The sequence below is a fragment of the Neltuma alba genome, unplaced genomic scaffold (genome assembly GCF_004799145.2).
Source record: "Neltuma alba isolate B1F8T4 unplaced genomic scaffold, ASM479914v2 tig00012505_pilon, whole genome shotgun sequence".
Lineage (NCBI taxonomy): Eukaryota > Viridiplantae > Streptophyta > Magnoliopsida > Fabales > Fabaceae > Neltuma > Neltuma alba.
Genome location: NW_021636973.1, coordinates 859,036 through 879,123, shown reverse-complemented (window position 1 = coordinate 879,123; position 20,088 = coordinate 859,036). Strand labels below are relative to the sequence as shown.

Below are 20,088 nucleotides of genomic sequence, written 5' to 3'. Positions count from 1 at the left end.
AATTTATTTGGTCTGAATAAAAGCTTATTATGCTAACGAAAGAGATGAGACAGAGGGAAAAATGTGAGGGAAAATCTGGGATGTTCATTTTTAATAATCACCGTTTGAAACTGCAGTTTGAAAAGTCATATTTTTTTCCGTTGAGTCTAACTGAGGTTGAAAGCCAGAAGTTGGTTGGAAAAGTTAATCTAGGCAAGCAATAGTTTTTGTCCAATTCAGTTTCATAAATTCCAAAACACAACTGTAGTTCCAAACTGCAATCCAAACAAGTCCTAACTTTCTCTAACCCGTTATCCATTTACTCTTCAATATTTGAATAACAAGTGCTTCTATGAACATTATATGAGGCTTCTGCCTGGTTATTTGATTATGATACTCAGTCATATTCGTTTACTCTGTAGTTACCTTTTCTAACAAGTGTGTTAAATGCTCCAGCCCAACGGCTAATTCACATTGATAACAGCTAGAATTACTTATAACTATTACTCTTCTGATCTTATTTATAAGTCATTTTCAATATGTTTCATACAGATCAAGAAAAACCTTAAAATTTATTTATTCTCATTTAAAATTTAACAACTTTTCAACTTTATCTCTATTTAATATATATTACACTGTATTTAATATACATTATACTTTTTCTTTCTGGTATATAAAATTGTACATCTATATAAAAAATTTTTCTCTCAGTACCCTATAAATAGGACCAAAAATTATTTTTTCTTTCTAGCATATAAATAAGAAGAGGAGTAGTTACTTAGAAAAAAAAAAGAACCATAAATAGAACCATTATTTAAGTCTTAGACAATAAATTTTATAATCGCCAAGTGTTTTTTTGGGCCTTGGTAATCACCAAGTGTTGAAACTCTTAATTTTCTAGATGTTTCATTGATTATATCTGAGCTAACACTTCAACTGCCAACTTTGTGCTTCGTCGTAAACACCCAAGCTTTTGTGAAGGTTTTGATTCTTCATCACTCGTGTGATCTTTCTTCTTATTCTATGAGATATTTTCTCAAGTAAGTTGGTATCTTGAGGGGTATGTACTACTACTCCACGGTAGGGAGTAAGGATCAAAGTGACTTAAATGGTGAAGAGATCAAGTAGATACGTTGAGGTCATGCTAGAATACGATTCAATTCTAATTGGAATAGAAGAAAATCCCAAGCGAAGAGATCAGGTAAGTCTACGAAGGTACGGCAAAAAGAAAAAAATATGTTTTTGTTCCCACTTAGAAGGGGAGAAAGAAATTATTTTTCAGTACAATTTTATCATTTAGTTATTATGGTGCCGATTTTGTTCTCATGGAATATAATATATATTAAATAAAAACAAAGTTAAAAATTGTTAATTTTAAATGAGGGTTAATGAAATTTAAATTTTTTCTTAATTTGGATGAAATATGTTGAAAATGATTTATAAATAGAATAAGTGAAGTGCATAGTTTATGCTCATGAGGATTGTGTTAAATTAGAAATTTCTCTTTCGTGCGACGCATGGATTAGTGTATTTGCTGAAATTTAAAATTAGACAATATTCACATCAAGTTTCTTATATTTATTATATTTAGCTCTCCAATCACACATGACTATATGTCGTATTTTTCAAATATTAACATTTAATTATAAATCCACATGAAATGAAATCCCATTTAATAATGATGCTCCCCCAATTAATTCAATATATTTGAATTCAAAATTAATTATTAATTTTTCTATTTGAGCCTCCAATTGAAATCTCATTTAATAATAATATTTCCTATTTAATTTAATATATTCAAATTTCAATCAAGATGATATTCAAATCTCATTAGTTAAATATTTTTGAATCCCATAATGTCATATACGACTCATTTTTAAATGAATCGGGTATTATAAGATTTCAGGAATATAATTGATGATTGATTGATAATAATTGATCACTGGTATAAACATTATATTCTGTTCTCTCACTCTCTACTCTGTCTTCTTTTAAGTCATTTTAGCTTCACAGTTTGTTTTTAGCTTCAACACTACTCTATCACTTGTGTGTTAGCTTTTTCAAAAGAAAAGTTTAATACTAGATTTGCCTCCTTTTGGATAAGTAGCCAACTTACAATAGTGAATGTTAATGTGTTTAGTTCCATAATATGTTATTTATGGTAGTTAATACAAGATTTATTTGACTAATTTCGAGAAACTAAGAAAGTTATAAAAATACTTTAAACTATTTATATTTATTATTTTTTTAAAACTAATTTACCTCACTTATAAATTAATATATAATCTAATGATCTATATAAGTATTTTAGAAAGATCATGTAACATATGCTATAATTAAGTAATTTATTAAATTTCTTAATATCTTTAAATTAGTCAACTGAGTCTTATATTAAGGACCAGAGATAGTAGTTGATTTTGATTTTATTTAGATTTATATGGTAAATTAATCCATGTATAATATGTGTGTTGAGTAAGAATCATGTCATCAATGTTATTTCTCTTACAAATTAACAAATGATGAGTATAGAAACCAATTACATATAACTGAAAAAAATTATAATGACCTAATAAAAAGAAAGCACAACAAGAGCTTAAAATGAGGTGACATTGCCTGAACATGTATATTAATTTTTTTCATAAAAAATGGAAGGAGTGTATTCTTTTTCCTGTCACTTTGTAGGAAATTAAATCACATTAAGTATAAACAGTGTAGGAAGAAATACTAATTCAAAAGAAATTTTCTTATCACTTTGTAAATTTGGATGCTTGGCTAAGCATATATGACTATTTTGTCCTTCAACGAATAATGCTTTGTTTAATGTTAAAAATGAAATAATACCTAATTTTGCTTCATCCCATCATATTACGTTTTAGACAGTTTTGGCCAACCGGCAACTCTTGTTTATATGATGTAGGGCTACCAGACAACTCAATTTTCTGGACTCATTTACCAAAAAGAAAAAAACACCCGGGGCACAAGTGATAAGGATTATTATTTTGTAATATCACGGTGATATTATTACGTTTGATTCTTAATACAAGAATTAATTTGAGAATTAATTTAATTTTAAATATAAAACTTTAATTCACTTTATCTCTAATATTTATTTATTTTGTCTTTAAATAATTCTTATAGTAATTATACATGTTAAAAAGTCAGGTAATTTAAATGTAAATGATTAATAAAGATATTTTAAAAAAATAATATCTATTTATTATAAATAATTAACTTAACTAATTTACTTAATATATATAAATTAATTATTTAATTTTTATATTAATGACCATGGGTTTGTGGGTACTACAGTTGACTTAGGCAAATTTCAGTTACATTGTCAATTGCACCGAACTCACGAGACTTCAGGACAAAGCATGGCGGTATGATTAAAAATAAGATAATGTTGTCTTCATAAAGTTACTTTTTAATTTCAGACAAAAACCACCGCTTCGAGATCAAATCAGAATGGAGAATTAGAAGATAAAGATGGAATATTAATTTTAGGACATTAAAACTCTGACAACTTTAAACAGAAGTGAAAATGTTGAATTTTGATATTTATTAAATTATTAATTACTATTATTTTAGTTCAAAAGTTAAAGGGACTTGCTTATATATATATTTTAATATTTTTCACATTTCAACTGATTTTGTTGAACATCGAATAGTAACCATGCGACCTTATTCATAAAAAAAGAAAAAAATTAAACACCTTCTTTATAATTCTTGTGATGTTTCTTTTTTTTTTTGGGCATAAATTTTAAAATAAACCATCTAGATGAAATAATTACAAGTAAATATTTTCACTTATTTTGAAATATAAAGTACAAAATTTATTTTGATTAATAACGAGAACAGATTCAATTAAAATACTCCTAATAATTCCTATTAAAGTATTGTAAATTTTTTTTTTCCCAGATCAAACTATTCCAAATTATCAACATCTATGTTCGACCATCCTTGTTATTTGTTAATTAATTACATGAGTTAGCTTAATGGAGCTAAGTATATTTATTTTTACATTAAGGAAAAATACAGAAAAAGACTCTGAAAAATACAAAATTCCAAATAAGATATTTTCACAAAATGTCTTGTTATCTGTGAGTTAATTGTTATGAAAAACTTATTAAAGACTAAAATTTTGATTTGGAATTTTGTAATCTCTACCGTCCTTATTCGTTATTCTCTCCAAAATTAATAGTTGGGGAAAAAAAAAAAAGAAGAACCAAAATTAACATAGTTTGATTTGATTTAAACGTATAAATAGAGACAGGCAGTTTTCATGGAAGCTAGCTGGGATAAACAATGTCAATTTACATTTAAACCGATTTTACCGCTAAACCAACCATTCGTGTTGTTCGATTGATCTCTTTCAGACTATACTGCATCGTGTCTATGTCTCTGAGATGGATTTTCTAACGCCTAGCTTCTGACGTTTGAAGAACAAAATCCTCCCTTGCATTGCGCAGTGGAAGAAGTTGCAGCCAGCACCAGCAATCCTATCGTCTTACATTCAAGCATTTTTTGGACAATGGCCGCGTTCTCTTGGCCCCATGAAGCCGAGGTACACGTGATCTGCAGCGAACAATAATCTTAACACATTGCGATTTCTTTTCTGGCTTAATATCCCGTCTTTTTAATTTTTTGTTTTGGGCCTTTTCCCTCAAGATTTGACGTTTCATGGGTTCTCTGTTTTTTGTCATTACTGTGGACGACATAATGTAATTGCCGTTTGAGATTTATTTTTATGGGTGCATTGCATGGTTAGAATCTGCGGGGATTTTGGACCCAGCTTCTTGTATTTTAGAATCTTCCTCTGAAAAGCCAGAATTTGCATTGGTGTTGTATTAGATGAACAGTGACTGAATTATATAGTGCTTGAGAAGAATACCCGAATGAAATTGGTTAGCAATGAGCAAGAGTTGAATAATATGTAATACGGGGATCAGCTTTAGCAATCCGATGGGAATGCTATATGAAGTTCTCTCTCGATCTTAACAGTGTTCTTTTCGAAGTGAATTCAGCATTAATGTAGTTCTTTAAATTTGTCGGAGCAAATCTAGGAATAGAAAGTTATCAGTGGAGGAAGAAATTGATTTAAAACGTAGGAAAACAAAAATCGAGGTCCTGAACTGGAAGGCCAAAGGAAGCATTTCTTTCTAATAGCATAATAGTATTTTTACCTTGGTTTATACTACACTATCACTGATTCATCCTTATGTAACTTACAGTTAAATCGAATGAGAAAGGTAGTTTCAGAAATGGCTGGGGTAGATAAAGAGAAAGTTCGAGTTGTGGTATCTCCTTATCGAATTTGCCCTTTGGGAGCACATATTGATCATCAGGTACTATAGTTTACTTTTCAGTTGTGTTAGTGAAAATGAAACTCAATGATTGATAGACAATTACTGATGTATAAATGCGCTGTAGCACTTACTAGACATATTAGACCTGTTGGATCTCTTGGTGATCTTTCTTATGCTGCCTCACCTCACCCAATTCGATTTGACTTAACTATGAAACTTGTGATATGACCAGATTCTCTTACACTTTCCATTGGTATTGGCAGGGGGGGACTGTTTCAGCTATGACAATCAACAAGGGAATACTTCTGGGGTTTACACCTTCTGGCAGTAGTGAGGTAAATTTAGAAACTGTGCTCAGCTAACAAGCTTACAAAGCTTAAGGGAGCATGTGGTAATCTCTTTCATTCATTTGACAAACTTAGATACGTTAAATTAATAGCAGAAAGAATGAAACTATAAAATCAAGGGAAAATTAACTGATTTTTTGTATCAAAAGTGCAAAGTGAGAAGACGTGGAAGAGGAAGCCTTTGTAGGAATTGATATCTGTGTGTGATGAGTGGTGGCTGAAAACACATAAACGTAAATTTTATATCCTCACGCAATTGGACTGTTGTTCTTAGCACTGCTTCCTCTTTGAGTGTTTCTGCTTTGCCTCCCAAATTTTTTTGCTGTGTTGTTGTAGCATAGTTGTCCAGTCAAAACTTCACATTTTTATTTTTAACTTTTTTTGTTTTTTACTTTATTCCCTTTGTGGAAAATTTGTTCTATGTACAATGTTTGTACATGTCAATGAATGATATCTGAAGTCCTTGCATTTAGAAGTCAGTGATAAACTGAGAATGTGCCAGTTCTAATTCTTTCCGTGATGTGCAGTAATCGAATTTTACATACTGCAGCATAGTTGTAAGGTTGTGGCACACTCTTACTCTGCTTTGGGTCATCCTATTCCTTGGGTTGATCCTGGTTAGCTTTGGCAAATAATCATTAAATAATACAATAAACTTGGTTATAGTGTAGATGAGTATGAGCTGGTTCTAGGAACTGTTAAAAAATGCTTGCCATAATTTTCCAGGATTTTCAACATTAGTTTTGGAACATGTAAAAGCTTACGCCTAGCCTTGTTGAAATAAACTAAACTGAAAAAGAAATCAAAGTTAAGATGTCTCATTTCAGAACAGTTGAAAGGTCAATTGGTGATTACTTATAAAATTAGAAGGACTAATTACAAACATAACCTTTATTGCACAACTCAATGTCGCATAAGATTTAACAAGCATATCCAAGGGGACCGATACGGCAACACAACAATCTAGAGTTTCTAGGTGTCCGTTAATCATTCAATTTGTGTCTTAGTTGTACAGGACGTGCAATGTTGCTTCTTAATATATCCATGCTTCATAGGATGCTGTAGTCCCCTGTTTTTATATCATGATGAGTTACATATTCTACTATCTTGTCTATTTGTTTTCGGGTCCTGTGATCTTTCAGTTCATATAGCTTATAGTTTCAGATGATCTCCTCATCTTACTTAGCATTCTTGATACTTATTCTGGTTAGTACTAGTTTCTCTTGGAATCCTAAGTGTACTTTTAAAGTTGTGTTGGTATTGCTTTGTTTTATGCATATATTTTAGACAAAAAGATTGGGTCATTGAAAATTTATTTGAAATTTTAACATATAAGCTAAGTTAAGGAAATGTAGATATTCTTATAAACAATTATGTTTATCTATTTGATGAACAATATCCCTATGATTTTCTTGTAGGTTGTAATTCGATCAGGACAGTTTCGAGGAGAAGTTAAGTTCAGGTGTGTGGTCTGTGTTTATAAGGCTTCACATCTGTCTGTGTTTTATTCTCTTTAATATTCGTAATTTCTCAATTTATTTAAAGCTTAGTTATGCAGGTGGCTAGTAAAAAAATTAATTTGCTGTCATTATTTATATGACAAAATATTGTATTCGGCGAACTGTTATGTTGATTCAGTTGCCTCTCCAGTATCAGGCTATTCTGATTTTCTTACCATGCTATCCTTTTCTCCAATATCCTTATTACCCCTATACATTTTATGGAATGTTGGTTTTAAAATGATTGATATATATTAGAGTTGACGAGGTTCAGCAGCCAAGACAACCTCTTCAGAATAATAATGTGAATCAGACAAAAGATTCCTCTCAGCAAGAAGAATGTGAATGGGGGCGTTATGCTAGAGGAGCTGTGTATGCACTACAAAGTAGGGGAAACAATCTTTCCCAGGTTAGAAAATATGCTCTGGTGGTGCACATTGTAGATCATCATTTAATTATGTCATTTTAGTGAGAGTTGTACTTTTCTTAGACAAATATCAGAATCATTGCTTGACTTTTATTTGGAGAATAATGGGATAAGACAATACTTTTCCATTGGGCTTTAACTGCTCTGTGATTTAGGTTCATGCAGATTGCAAAAATTGGTTAAATAAATGGATAATCTCGTGCCAAGTTTACCATGGCTTTGCATTTTCGTGAGGAATAGAAATGTGTCCGTCAGTATAATTTGAGAAGTCCAAAGTTAGTTAATTTGTAGAGCGTGATTACTTTTTCCTTTCAGGCCTCTTCTCTTTAAATGGTAGCAAATTAATATCATAATTCAAAGAAGTTTATACTGTGCAGAAGAATATATAGAGTTTGAATTCAAGTTTCTAAACAAAGGACTATCAGAATATGCAATATGTTTAAAGCATAGTTGTCTATAGTCTGATTCATTTTACATTCATAAGAAGCACATTAAGAAATAAAAGTAGTAACATGCTTAGCAGAGGAAATAACATTGGTGTATGTTAAGAGTAAAACCGATGATATTGGGCCTTAATTTTTTTTTTTTTTTAAATGACTGTAAAAGAAGTTTTATATAATGGCTGTTATCCTTTTGTTCAATGGTTCAATGCCGCTCATTGTATTTTGGCTGACTCCTGATGTTCTATAAGCTTTGGGACCTTAAGAAGTTCCATAGAATTGTTCTATGTAAAAGTTTGGGCTTTTAGAACTGATGTTTGGTTCCAGTTTTGAGATTATACTTGACTTTCATTTTGCATTTAATTCTTGTTATTTTATGCTAATCTGCAAACAAGATTAATGACAGTATTTGATCATGTTCAGCACTGGTTCCCAGATCGTTGGCTAGAGGATCATATGCTACTTGTGCATTTCTGAGTTCTTTGTCTTCCAGATAACTGTATGGTTCCATTATATTCACATTACAAGATGTATTTTCTAATTGCCCACACACAAATGTTAATTTCTGCAGGGTATCATAGGATTCATCTGTGGTTCTGACGGTTTGGACAGTTCAGGATTAAGCTCTTCTGCTGCTGTGAGATTTCTTTTGCCACAGCCCATGTTTTCTTTCTTTGGTCCTTAATATATGAAAGTTCTTATCACGGTGCCCTGTAATGAAAATCAAATTGAAGTTCATGATATGAGGACTAAATTTCACTTCTCGAGGAAGACCCATGACACCACTCACCTGGTTCTTTTACTTTTCCCCTCTTCCTATTTAGCAGAAGTGTTCGGACTTTATTGAAGAAAGTTTGAGAATAATTGCTCTTATTCATATTATTTTCTGCCGAATAACCAAATATATTTAGGAGTTCTGATTGTTTGTTTATAATGTCCATAGCAGAGAGGATAGCATCCAAAAATATAAAGATACAATCGACTTATCCTAATGATATTTTAACTAACCGATAAAGGCCTATCATCTCCCCCCCCCCCCCCAAAAAAAAAAAAGAAGATAAAGTCCTATCATGAAATTAAAGAAGCTTCTAAGGATGCTCAAAAACATGTGCATAAGCTATACTATTCCTCAACTTGAGAGCTAGATGTTGAATCCAGCTTGTTGCTTAACTCTTCAAATTCAGCTCTTGTCACTGCACCGGTTAATAAGCTAGCTAATGTGAGTTCATAGGAATATGATCTACTTCCATCAAACCTGAATCAGTCTTCTTCTTAATGAATTTATGATTGATCTCAACATGGAGTTTTGCAATATTAAACGTTGTTATAATGTCTGATCTTCATGGGCTTTTGAAATGAAATTAATATTTCAAGAACTTAGTCCCTTAGTTATATCCATATCCACTTTATTGTTCACTTCAAATCCCATTACAGCCGTAGCCATTTATTTGTATACTGCAATGACACTCATAACAGCGATTAACTGCCTTATCAACCTCATTCTAACAGCTCCTAACTATTAATATCGTAACAAGCTCTCTCAATCTATATTCCTTCCCAACATGAAGTTCAGCTTCCAAACACTTGTTACCACAATTGGCCAGCTCTTGCTTCTCTAATCCTTGGAATTTGTTGAGCTATAATCAAGGAAAGGGTTCAAGAAATAGAATTTATAGCTCTAACATCATGAAATTGAGATTATGCATGTGTTAAAGATTGGTAATTTATTTATTATAAACTTATATAGCTAGAGATTTCATCTTCCAATAACTCCTATACACCGCTGGTCTTATCAGTGTATCTAATTGCTTATTTTTCAGATTATGGCGGTTTCCATTAAGCCAAATGTATGCCTAGAGTTCAGATTGAGGAAGGAGGAACTTAATGAGAATTAAAAACTTGTATAGTCTAGAAGTGTTGTATGAATCTTCAATGCAGATGTTGAGCTTCTGACACCCTTATTAATATGACTTTTTTAATGTCAGAATTGATTCGTCAGTAAATTACTCTGACCATTTTTTTGGTTTCCTTTGAGGAAAACACACTGAAATGTCATATTTCTGCCAATTTGAAACTGTTATCTTTCTGATCTTCCTTTAAACCCTAAAATTCCCAGGGATTGATTTTATTATTCCATTGCTTGACAGGTTGGAGTAGCTTACCTCTTGGCCATGGAATATGCAAATAATCTATCAATATCTCCTAAAGAAACTATTGATTATGATCGGTAAGTTTCTCCAATATGGCTGCATGTATGGATAAATATTTCTCATCGGGATAGGGGCTAGCTATTAGTGACAAATGTTACCCCCGATGGTTTCACATGCTTAAAGGTTGGTAACTTCTTAAAACATTACCATCACTGTTTAAAAATCTCAACAGAAGCAAGTGCTGCTAGAAAGCATTGATGGTTTAGAAGTGTTATGTAACTCGTATTTTCTATCTGATGAATGGAAAGGACGGTTTGAGGCAGAGAAAAGCTCAGCCTAGTTCTTTTTAGAGTTTTCTTAATAGAATCAGGTTCATTTTCGTGTTTTTTTTTTTTTTTAAAGAGTCCCTTGGTGCACAGATTTCACATCAATATCTTCACTTGAATGTGTATGGTTTACTTTTACTTGTTTGATAAGTAAAATTAGTCACTATTATGAGACGCTGAGATGCATAGCAGAGGAGGGTATGTGGCAGTACATTAATAATTTTTTACTTGTACTGAAGTAAAATGGTGCATCTGAGAGAGATAGAGAAAACTAGAGTCTATCAGAGGCATTCTTTGCGCAGTCTATTGCTGTGCCTTGAATTAATACTGTTTAAATTGAATATGTATAGTCTTCCCTTGAAGTATATATCATACTAAAGGTGGTTGGTGTAAGGGTGGCTTGTTCCAAGAAAGGGTGAATTGGTGCTACTATAAAATTTTCAAATTAAAAACAAAGGACTATACAATCAATGAGTAACAAACAGAGTTGTCAGAAGTTTATAATAAAAACAGAATGCAAGAGTAAAAAGAAAGATCAAGGCACAAAATTATCCTGGTTTGGCCTAAACCACTTGGCCAATGCAAAGTCCCCAACCTTCCACTTGATATTTTTCACTAATCTTACAATAATAAAATGGGTTGCTGCTGCCACTGCAACAACTTGACTCACCTAGAGTCACAAACCTTTGCGTTTCACTCTCCTTATGGGGAGCTACCCCAACCCACTTAAAACCCCCTTGTCCCTCGTATAATCACTGAAAGAAAGCAATAAATTCAAAAGCTTTAACCTATCGGAAGAGTGGATGTTGCAGATGAAGTTCTAGAGGGAAAAAGATGAGCAAGTAATCATGAATTTAATGTGTCTAAAAGTTGTTAGATTTTGTTGCTAATACCCAGTTAGTTTAGAAGCATGGGTCCATTATAATGAAATTTTTTCGTCTTTCCTTGAGGCCTTCTTCAACCTATTTCTATCAGTTCTTCTTTGTGTGGTAATTTAGAGCCCGTCTTTCAATTACTGAGATTCCAATTTCAAATAGACTTAATTGCTTTAATTCTGATTGCTGGATCATATCAAAATTTATAAATGTTATAGGTTGATTGAGAATGAATATTTGGGTCTGAAAAATGGCATAATGGACCAGTCAGCAATATTACTCTCAAGCCCTGGTTGTTTGATGTTCATGAATTGCAAGGTAATGTATGGATATGAATATATTTATTGAATTTTCCATTTATATTCTACTTCAAAAACATATGCTTACATATATTTCAGAAGGAAATATAATATTAGGGATGTTGCTTACCTGTACTATCATTTAAATTGCGCATTACAAGTTTATGTCTGTAGAAATTCAAGGTTCAGTTTTTCATTGAAGTTTATTTATTTGATTGAAGCCACATCACATTCATAGATGATAAAAAAAAAAACAGCTAACTCCTATATGAACTAAGAGACAGCTCTTAGAAATAGGATAGCCCAAACAAGACACTCAAAATAAATCATATTGAAAATGGGACGCTTAAGCTAATATAAATATTCATAGAAAGTGTTATCTGAAAATTAACTCAAAAACAAATAGGCCTTAATTAAAACACATACATACATAATTACTAAAAAAACTTTAAGTAAAATAGATTCTTAATACCACAAAATCTCCAAAAATCCCCTCAAGTTGGGTATTCCCAACGTGGAGCTATTCTTCTAGCATTGCCAAGTGTTTTGTTTTTTGTGGCCAGGTATTGCTTCAGGCTTCTTTTTTTTTTTTTTTTTGGGGGGGGGGGGGATACCATTGTCTTTTCTGTGGAAATTAAGTAGGTGATGAGTACCGTGTAGAAATTCTGGGTTCAATTATTCTTTGAATTCATTTTATTATGTGCAAGCCACATTATGCTGTATATGATTAAAGGGAGAGAAGGCTCCTACTCCAACTAAAAGATGCAACTCCAAGAAATAGGTTAACTATCCTGATGTAAACACTATAACTGATGGATACCCATGGGGAATGGGAACCCTCCCCCAAAAAGCTAACTGTTGAAGTGGAAAAACTGAGCCTCTTAAACATCCTATAGAACATTCCATGCTACTTAATTTAGGACTTAGGCATCTTGTATTACTTAAGCTTCCATCTATGAACCCTCCCGGAGAGCTAATGCCCCTATGTTTCAATGAATTGATTTCCCTTGCTGGTTAGAACCCTTAGTAGGTAGCCCTTTTAGGGATTATCAACCACCAGGCTCTTGTACTATTTGGCGGGTATTGTTAGGAAGCCCTACAATTGCTTCCAGGAGATATAAAAGATGATCATATAGAGGATTTACAGATGAATATGAATGAAGAGCTGCAATAAGTTACTCCAGCTTACAAGTGCCCACCCTAATTCATATACGCACATAGTGACACAGGAACTATTGAGGCACTTTCGGTACAAAACACTAAAGTACACCAAACATGGATGATACAAATGATGACACTGACATTGAAAACATGAACTACAGGGCAGAACAGTAACAACGAACGTGAAGAGGAGTATTATAAAATACCTTGCTACAAAAGCCTTACTAGAAGCGTCAAATATTACAATACAAGACCATCAAAGAGAAAAACAAGTTACCAACTTTTGAGATGTTGGCTCTTCCCACCAAAACCTGATCCAAAGTTCTCTGTCTTTCACACTTCCCTCTTTTGTTCTTTACGTACCCATGCCAATAACTATTTATACACCAATGAGGCCTAGACACTCGGAAACAAGAGTTGAGTTTGTAACACAGACAGTAAAATGACACTATATGTGCACTTTGAATTACATGTGAGTACTTCACATTTCATTGTGTTGTCGTGTCCGTCTGAGTATGCATACTTTCTTGGTGTTGACCGTTTGGCCTAGAACTCTGTATTGGGATGGTGCAATGCAGAGTTTATGGCACTTGGCTATGTTCGGCACTTAGTCTGATTTATCTAGTTAAGGTTTGATGGCGTCCTTTACTGCATGTAATCCCATGCTAATTTATTTTAGCATGATCAAGGGATATGCCTCCCTCGCTGCCAAAAGCACTACATGCACCAAAGAGATCATTTTCTCTCTCTTGTAACAGACAACACTGGATTTCCCCGTATAACCCTTTATTCTGGGACGGATCAGTTAACCCCAATTCCCTCTGCTTTCTACCATTTCAAACCTTAGTATTAATGGGCCTAGATCCATCAATATCATGCCATTTCGTAGTTTCTTTTAGTCTTATAATTACTTTGTTGTACGGAACATATATTCTGAGTTATATTTCTAAGTTTTGTGCATTAGGATGTTTGGAAAGGCTAATTTTTCAGCATTGATCCCATCTATTTGTGTAAGGCTTGAAATTTGGAATGATAAGAATTAGATCATTAAGTATATGAATTTCTTGAGAAATACTCAATGAACTTATTCCTGTGATCATTAGCATTATGGTGCTTCACATTTTGGTGTTTGGCACTTGCAGACCAAGGAACACACACTTGTACACTTACCAGAGGCTAACTCTGAACCACAGAAAGCAATCAAAATATTGCTGGCACTTTCAGGTTTGAAGGAAGCCTTAACCAACAACCCTGGATATAATAGGAGAGTTGCAGAGTGCCAAGAGGCTGCAAGAATTCTTCTTCAGTAAGCATTTTGTTATTATGTTTTTAGAGTAAATTAGTTTTTCAATTTATATATTTTTCTGACATAATTGCAGCTTTTTGCTTTTATTTTCAACTTTGTTAACACTCACATGCACCTTTAACTTAGAAGAACCAAGGAAAAGTTTCTAAGCAAGAGTTGCCATAAGTCTGAATTAAACCCAGAAAAAACCTGACATTTCCAGAAGTTATCAAAGTTTTCATCTTCATGGGGAAAATCGCATCCTGGCATTTCTCCATTTTTTGAGTATTTGGACCTTGGAAAAATAGTCAATGCTTGATTTGATTATGTTTATTCATACTCAATGCTCATTCTAACATTTTTTCTTCTACTCATTTTCCAGAGCATCCGGAGATAATAAAGCAGATATCATCCTATCTAATGGTAAGCACTATGAATATCATATCCTGTGTTTGAACTTGTATCAAACTGTCATTTGATCCTAGAAATTCTTTTATTTTCTTCTTTAAACAGTTGACCAAGAAGTTTATGAAGCTCACAAGGTAACAGCATTGATACTATGGCTTTTCCTTTAATTGAACATGATTTTGCAACTTCCGGGTAGGTTGTGTGATAGAATTCTGTAGCTGATGGCTTCATTTGTGTTCGATAAACTAGAAATTTAGGCTGAATAGTTTCTTTTGTCATTGGACTGCACTTTTTAATATTGTAAGTACAAAAAAGTAATACTTCAATACTTTAATGTCATCTAAAGCAATACTTCAATATCAATATATCGTGTAAAGAAATCCGTGGGAGAAATCTGAAACTTAGGTGCATAATGAACAAAGTTGTTGGAACAAGAAGTGACTTGTATAGAAGAGGTGCCATCCCAATTTTTTCTGTGAGAGGAAAACACGACTTATTATTAATATGCTGATGGTATGATCATCACTGGCCAAACTATCTGTACAAAATTTTGTCTTTTAAAATTTTGGTTCATTTTTCTAAATCATTTTATGGATATGATATTTATTTATTTTACTTTGTTGTGGTTTCTATGGAAATTATGAGGAGAGAACTTGCTGTAATGAATACATATCTTCTGGAACTCCTTACTGTTAACGATGTTCCTGCTGGGCCAAATGTTGATCCAGCCCATGAGACTTACTCTAGGAGAGGGAGGGTAAGGACAAAAAGGGTATGGACAAAGAAACAACTAATCTGACTCTAGTAGATTGTTTGGTACAAAGGAATGAAATAAAAAAGAAATGAAGATAAATGAAGAAAACTGTGACTTGTACTTTTGCCCCCAAAAAAAATAGGAAAGAAGAGAAGTATGCTTTATGCCTTGGTACATTTAATTTTTGACACGGCTGGGCTAAAAATTTTTAATTAGGTCCTCATAATTTAAATAAATTTTGATTTAATCCTTCTTGCCATATTTATTTCAATATTTAATCCTTATCAATATTTTATGATGCTATAAATTATAAATATTAAGAGTATTAAGATAGAGTATAATTTTGGCCCAAAAAAGATAGAGTACGATCAGTTATATCAGCAAAATTTAAGAAATACTCAAATTGAACAATGGGGACTAAATTAAAACTGTTAAATTGCAAATTGCAAACTATGAGGACTACATAAAAATTGAATTAAATTTTAGGGACCAAAATATAGTTTTTCGCAAAGAGGCAATGAAACTGGATAGGTAGTGCTAAGTAATCATAACAAAAATACACTGGACATTGCGTACTCTCTCTCTCACTCCCTCTCCCATACTTCTCTTACTGGTACCAATCATGCCCTAGTAGAGGTTGTGGGAGAGCAATGAAAGAGAGAAAAAGTGATGGTAAGGGGGCAATGAAGAGCCCAAGGATGATGGTAGAGTCATTTTGATGGATTTTCATTGGAGGACTCTAGCCTTTTGGAAGCTAGAGATGATTAGTCTTTCTTCTTTGACTTTACATCTTGTCTTGTGCTTGGTTGCTACATCCTTCTATTGTTTATTAGTAAAGGTTGATGGTCCTGTGGTTTATACCTTCCTGTGTTATATGGGCTGTATGTTTTGGTGCACCTCTAAATACAAAGCAGTGAAGTTTCAGTATTTGGTTCTGGCGTGTTAGTTTTCTTTTATTCTCTGGTATCAGGGTTCTATCAGTGGCCGTAAAATCCATCTGTCACATCCACTTTTCATTGCTCTCTCTATATGATTTTCCTCAAAGATGAGATGAAGGATACATCTTCAGTATCCAACACAGAGAAAATGAGGTTTTTCCAAGTGAGCTTGATAGATTTGGGCGGGGAAAAAAAAAAGTGAGCTTGATAGAAATAGTTTATTTTCAAACAGTTCTTATTGAATCAGGAAGAAAGCAATGATAAGGTATCTATCAATTGTTAAATTGGACCCCTTCCAAGGTAAACGTAGAAGAATAACATAGTGACGGAATATCAGATATAACTAAGTATAGAAATTGTCTATGGTGATTTAAATCACATCTTATTGGAGCATCTGTTACGCACTCATGCCCTATGCCTTATTGACATACACCTAATGGCAAAGCATTTATGCATATCATCCTCTTTTCAAATTCAATGTTTAAATTCTGCGTTTGGAATATTCACCTGTACATATTATACTCGTTGGCTAAAGTCAAGTCACCTATGGCAAGAACTTTGTCTCCGCCTAGGTTATATTACTCTCCGGGTTATTTAATAATGTCATACACATCATACGTGAAAGGGAAACATTATTTATTATCTAAACATAAATTAGTAGGTCAACACTTTCTCTGTGCAGGGCAAGTTGGAACAAAATTTAGCCAAAAGAGCAGAGCATTATTTCTCAGAAAGTATGCGTGTAATGAAAGGTACTATCTGCTTACTTTTCATATCCCCCCCCCCACCGGCTCAATCTAATTCAATTAATGTTTAAACCAGGAAGAGAAGCATGGGCATTGGGAAGAGTAGAAGATTTTGGAAAGCTCATCGCAGCTTCTGGTCTGAGTTCCATTAAAAATTATGAATGCGGTATAGTCTTTAACTTCAAATTCTTTCTTGTAAATTTATCAGCTTTCCATTCTGGCAACCAGAGGATTGTGGGAAAGCGAATTACTTGGTTGCATATCATTATAATACAATCTTAAGACGACTAAACTTTCATTTAACTCGATTTTTTTATTTTTTTGGGGCCCTCAAATAAACCTTCATTTAGTGCCTATTTGGGAGAGCGATGGAAATTCTCTATAAACACATTTCACATAAACCGAGACAAAACTCCTCTCACATACTTATCTTGTATTCCGTAAATCACTATTGAAGAGCTATTTATAAGCTTCTTATAAGTTGTTCCAAACGGGTTCTTAGTTGAGTCATTTCCTCCAGCATAATATCTAGTTTTCACCTATGTTTTCGTATTTTTCAATTTAGATCTATCTTCTTCGAATAATGTGAAGATGATGTTTTTTACGTTTTCTCTTATGCTTCTCACTTCCTTACTTATTGGTGATTGATCCTCAAGGAATTAACTAACTTGGTGCCATTTTCCAGTTCCAGAATGCTAAAGATTTGAATATAAGAATGGAAAATCATATCATCCAAAAGACGAGTCCTGAAATCATGATAGCAATTGACCAAACTGTAGGTCTTTAATATGTCAATTCCGTCGTTCCTTGCTCAATTCCTATCTTGTAAGATTTCCTTATCGCTATAAACTTCCCCGTGTCTTGGTTGCAACTTTCCGTCAAGGGCTGTCAATAGCATGGTGTAGTGTTGTTATACTGGAAGTCAAGCTCTCAAGACATTACTATTTTAAGTGATTGGCTATGTTTATTATATGATACTCCCTTCTGTTCTTTCTAAATTTTTTGAATGGGTTTAGTCTTTTTTATAAGCTAAACTTTAGAGACATTTGAACATTTAATGCATTTTTTTTTTAAATTTTAACCCCTAATTAATTATATGTCTCTCTCATCTCTTTTTTTCATTAATTCTTTTCATCTCTTTTTCCACTCCTTTCATTCACACTCTCCATGGACAAGGGTGTTTTGAAAAAAAATTAGTTGCATCTTTACCTTTTTGTTGTCTTTAACCAACTTTTTGATTCATGTAATTTAGTTATACGAAACTCATAAAAAGGACTAGAGGGAGTATATCATTAGCTTCATCACATCCTTTGCCATGCAAGTCTAATTATTGACAAATACAATAATGTGCCGCCTAGGTGCCGAACCACTGATTCAGCTGTACCAGATTCTTTTGAAAGCTCCCGGAGTCCTGGGAGCACGCTTTAGCGGTGCCGGGTTTAGAGGGTGCTGCATCGCATTAGTGAAGGCTGATCATGCAGCTGAAGCTGCATCATTTGTCAGGTCAGAATATCTCAAAGTCCAGCCCGAGTTAGCAAGCCGAGCAAATGAAGAAACAGCAGTTTTAATATGTGAATCTGGTGATTGTGCTCGTATAATCTAGGACTCATGCTTTTGCAATTACTTTTTCATCTATCATTCTTTAAGATCACAAATGACAGCCAATTATCTCATTCTTTGTATCTTAGCCGTTTCCTTCTTTCCTCTTCCTGTGCTACCTCTTGTTGGGAGATGCTGGAACTGAGGAGGATGTAAGTTGTGATGTTAATTTTTTTGGACCATAATCCTCTACCGCACCATGGACCGAGCAGCACGGTGCTGCGCGGTTCTTGCACAGCAGAGGATGAGACCCTAAATTTTCTTGTGTTTCTTTTATTAGTTCCTGTCATGAGTACAATAAACTGGGTAGATCCTAGCTCTTTCTCACTTCTGTCAATGGTTGCAAGTTGAACTAGTTTTTCTATCTTGACTTGATTAACTAAATTAATTCGGTTAATATTTGTAAATTATTTATCATTTTTTGTCAATATGTGAATTAGTTACCTGGCTCCTACATTTAGGAATAGAACGAGTGCAAAATAGTGGTTCCATATTGTTACTTTATAGTGGCATGACGCTAGCGTCCTTGTATCTTAAGCAGCTTGTTGGTTAACATGTTTTGCACTATTTCACAAGTTGCGAGTTCGAGTAGGTAGAAACCCAACATTAACATCCTTGTAAATATGAATCCGTCAGCCTTATTTTCAACTTTTTCCCCTTTAAGCCAAAAACTGTGCTGGAGGCCCAGAAGTAAGAAGACGCTTATTTTTTCATTATTTAAGAAATAATTGATTGATGATGAAATAGCAGGTGTCATGGAGGAAAAGAAGGCTAAATTCACCTGTATTTAGTCTGGATGTTTTGAAAATTATTTTAAAAAAAATTAATAGAAGTTCGAGTTATTTTCATAGTGGCGAAAAATCAAAAACTTCGGTATTCTAATTTTCTTAGCGTCATAAAATGAAGCTTCTTTCAAGCCATCGACAGAAGCTTAAATTAAGTTTTAAAATGTTGAAAAGTTTGACGGCAGAGTTTTAAATTTTAGTCCGCTACGTATGATTAAATCCAAATTTATTGTTAGTTTACTATTACCTCTTTAGGCAATGTTCGATCGGCGACTGTGATCCAGAGGGAAAAAGAGGGGAATATATGTAAAACGGAATTTTTGTCTCCATGCTTGCATCTTATTTATAGTATGGTTGTTATGTTTTAATTAGAGATAAGGTATTTAAATACTTGGAAATATTCATTAAGGAGCATCTAGCATTTGGAAGTTTTTTTTTTCTTTTATGCCTTGGAAGTCTAACGAAAGAGGGAGCATCTAGCATTTGGAAGTTTTTTTTTTTTTTATTCTTATATGTCTTAGAAGTTTATTTTCGTAGCAAATATACTCTGATTTTTATTCATCATTAAGTTTAACTATTAATTTATATGATTTGATCGACATCTTTAATAGTTAAATTTAACAGTAAATAACAGTTTAGGACAAAAATGTTATGAAATAAGACTTTTGGGACATATGAAAGCCAAAAAAAATTTTCAGGTGTTGTTAGGTGCTCCTTTGGGATACTTCGAGATATTTAGACACTTTATTCCTTTTAATTAATAT

General features: G+C 33.1%; 1 protein-coding gene across 1 annotated transcript; it reads left to right on the top strand.

Moving 5' to 3' along the window:
* Positions 1-4,286: 4,286 nt before the first annotated feature.
* LOC114727674 (galacturonokinase) lies at positions 4,287-18,942 on the top strand. Its single transcript, XM_028914365.1, has 14 exons — positions 4,287-4,543; positions 5,211-5,324; positions 5,549-5,620; positions 7,051-7,094; positions 7,390-7,540; positions 8,570-8,635; positions 10,146-10,225; positions 11,568-11,667; positions 13,952-14,115; positions 14,477-14,517; positions 14,608-14,636; positions 16,877-16,946; positions 17,017-17,106; positions 18,299-18,942. Exons 1-14 carry the CDS (start codon positions 4,511-4,513, stop codon positions 18,541-18,543), a joined length of 1,299 nt encoding a protein of 432 aa, XP_028770198.1. The 5' UTR covers positions 4,287-4,510; the 3' UTR covers positions 18,544-18,942.
* The last annotated feature ends 1,146 nt before the right edge of the window (positions 18,943-20,088 follow it).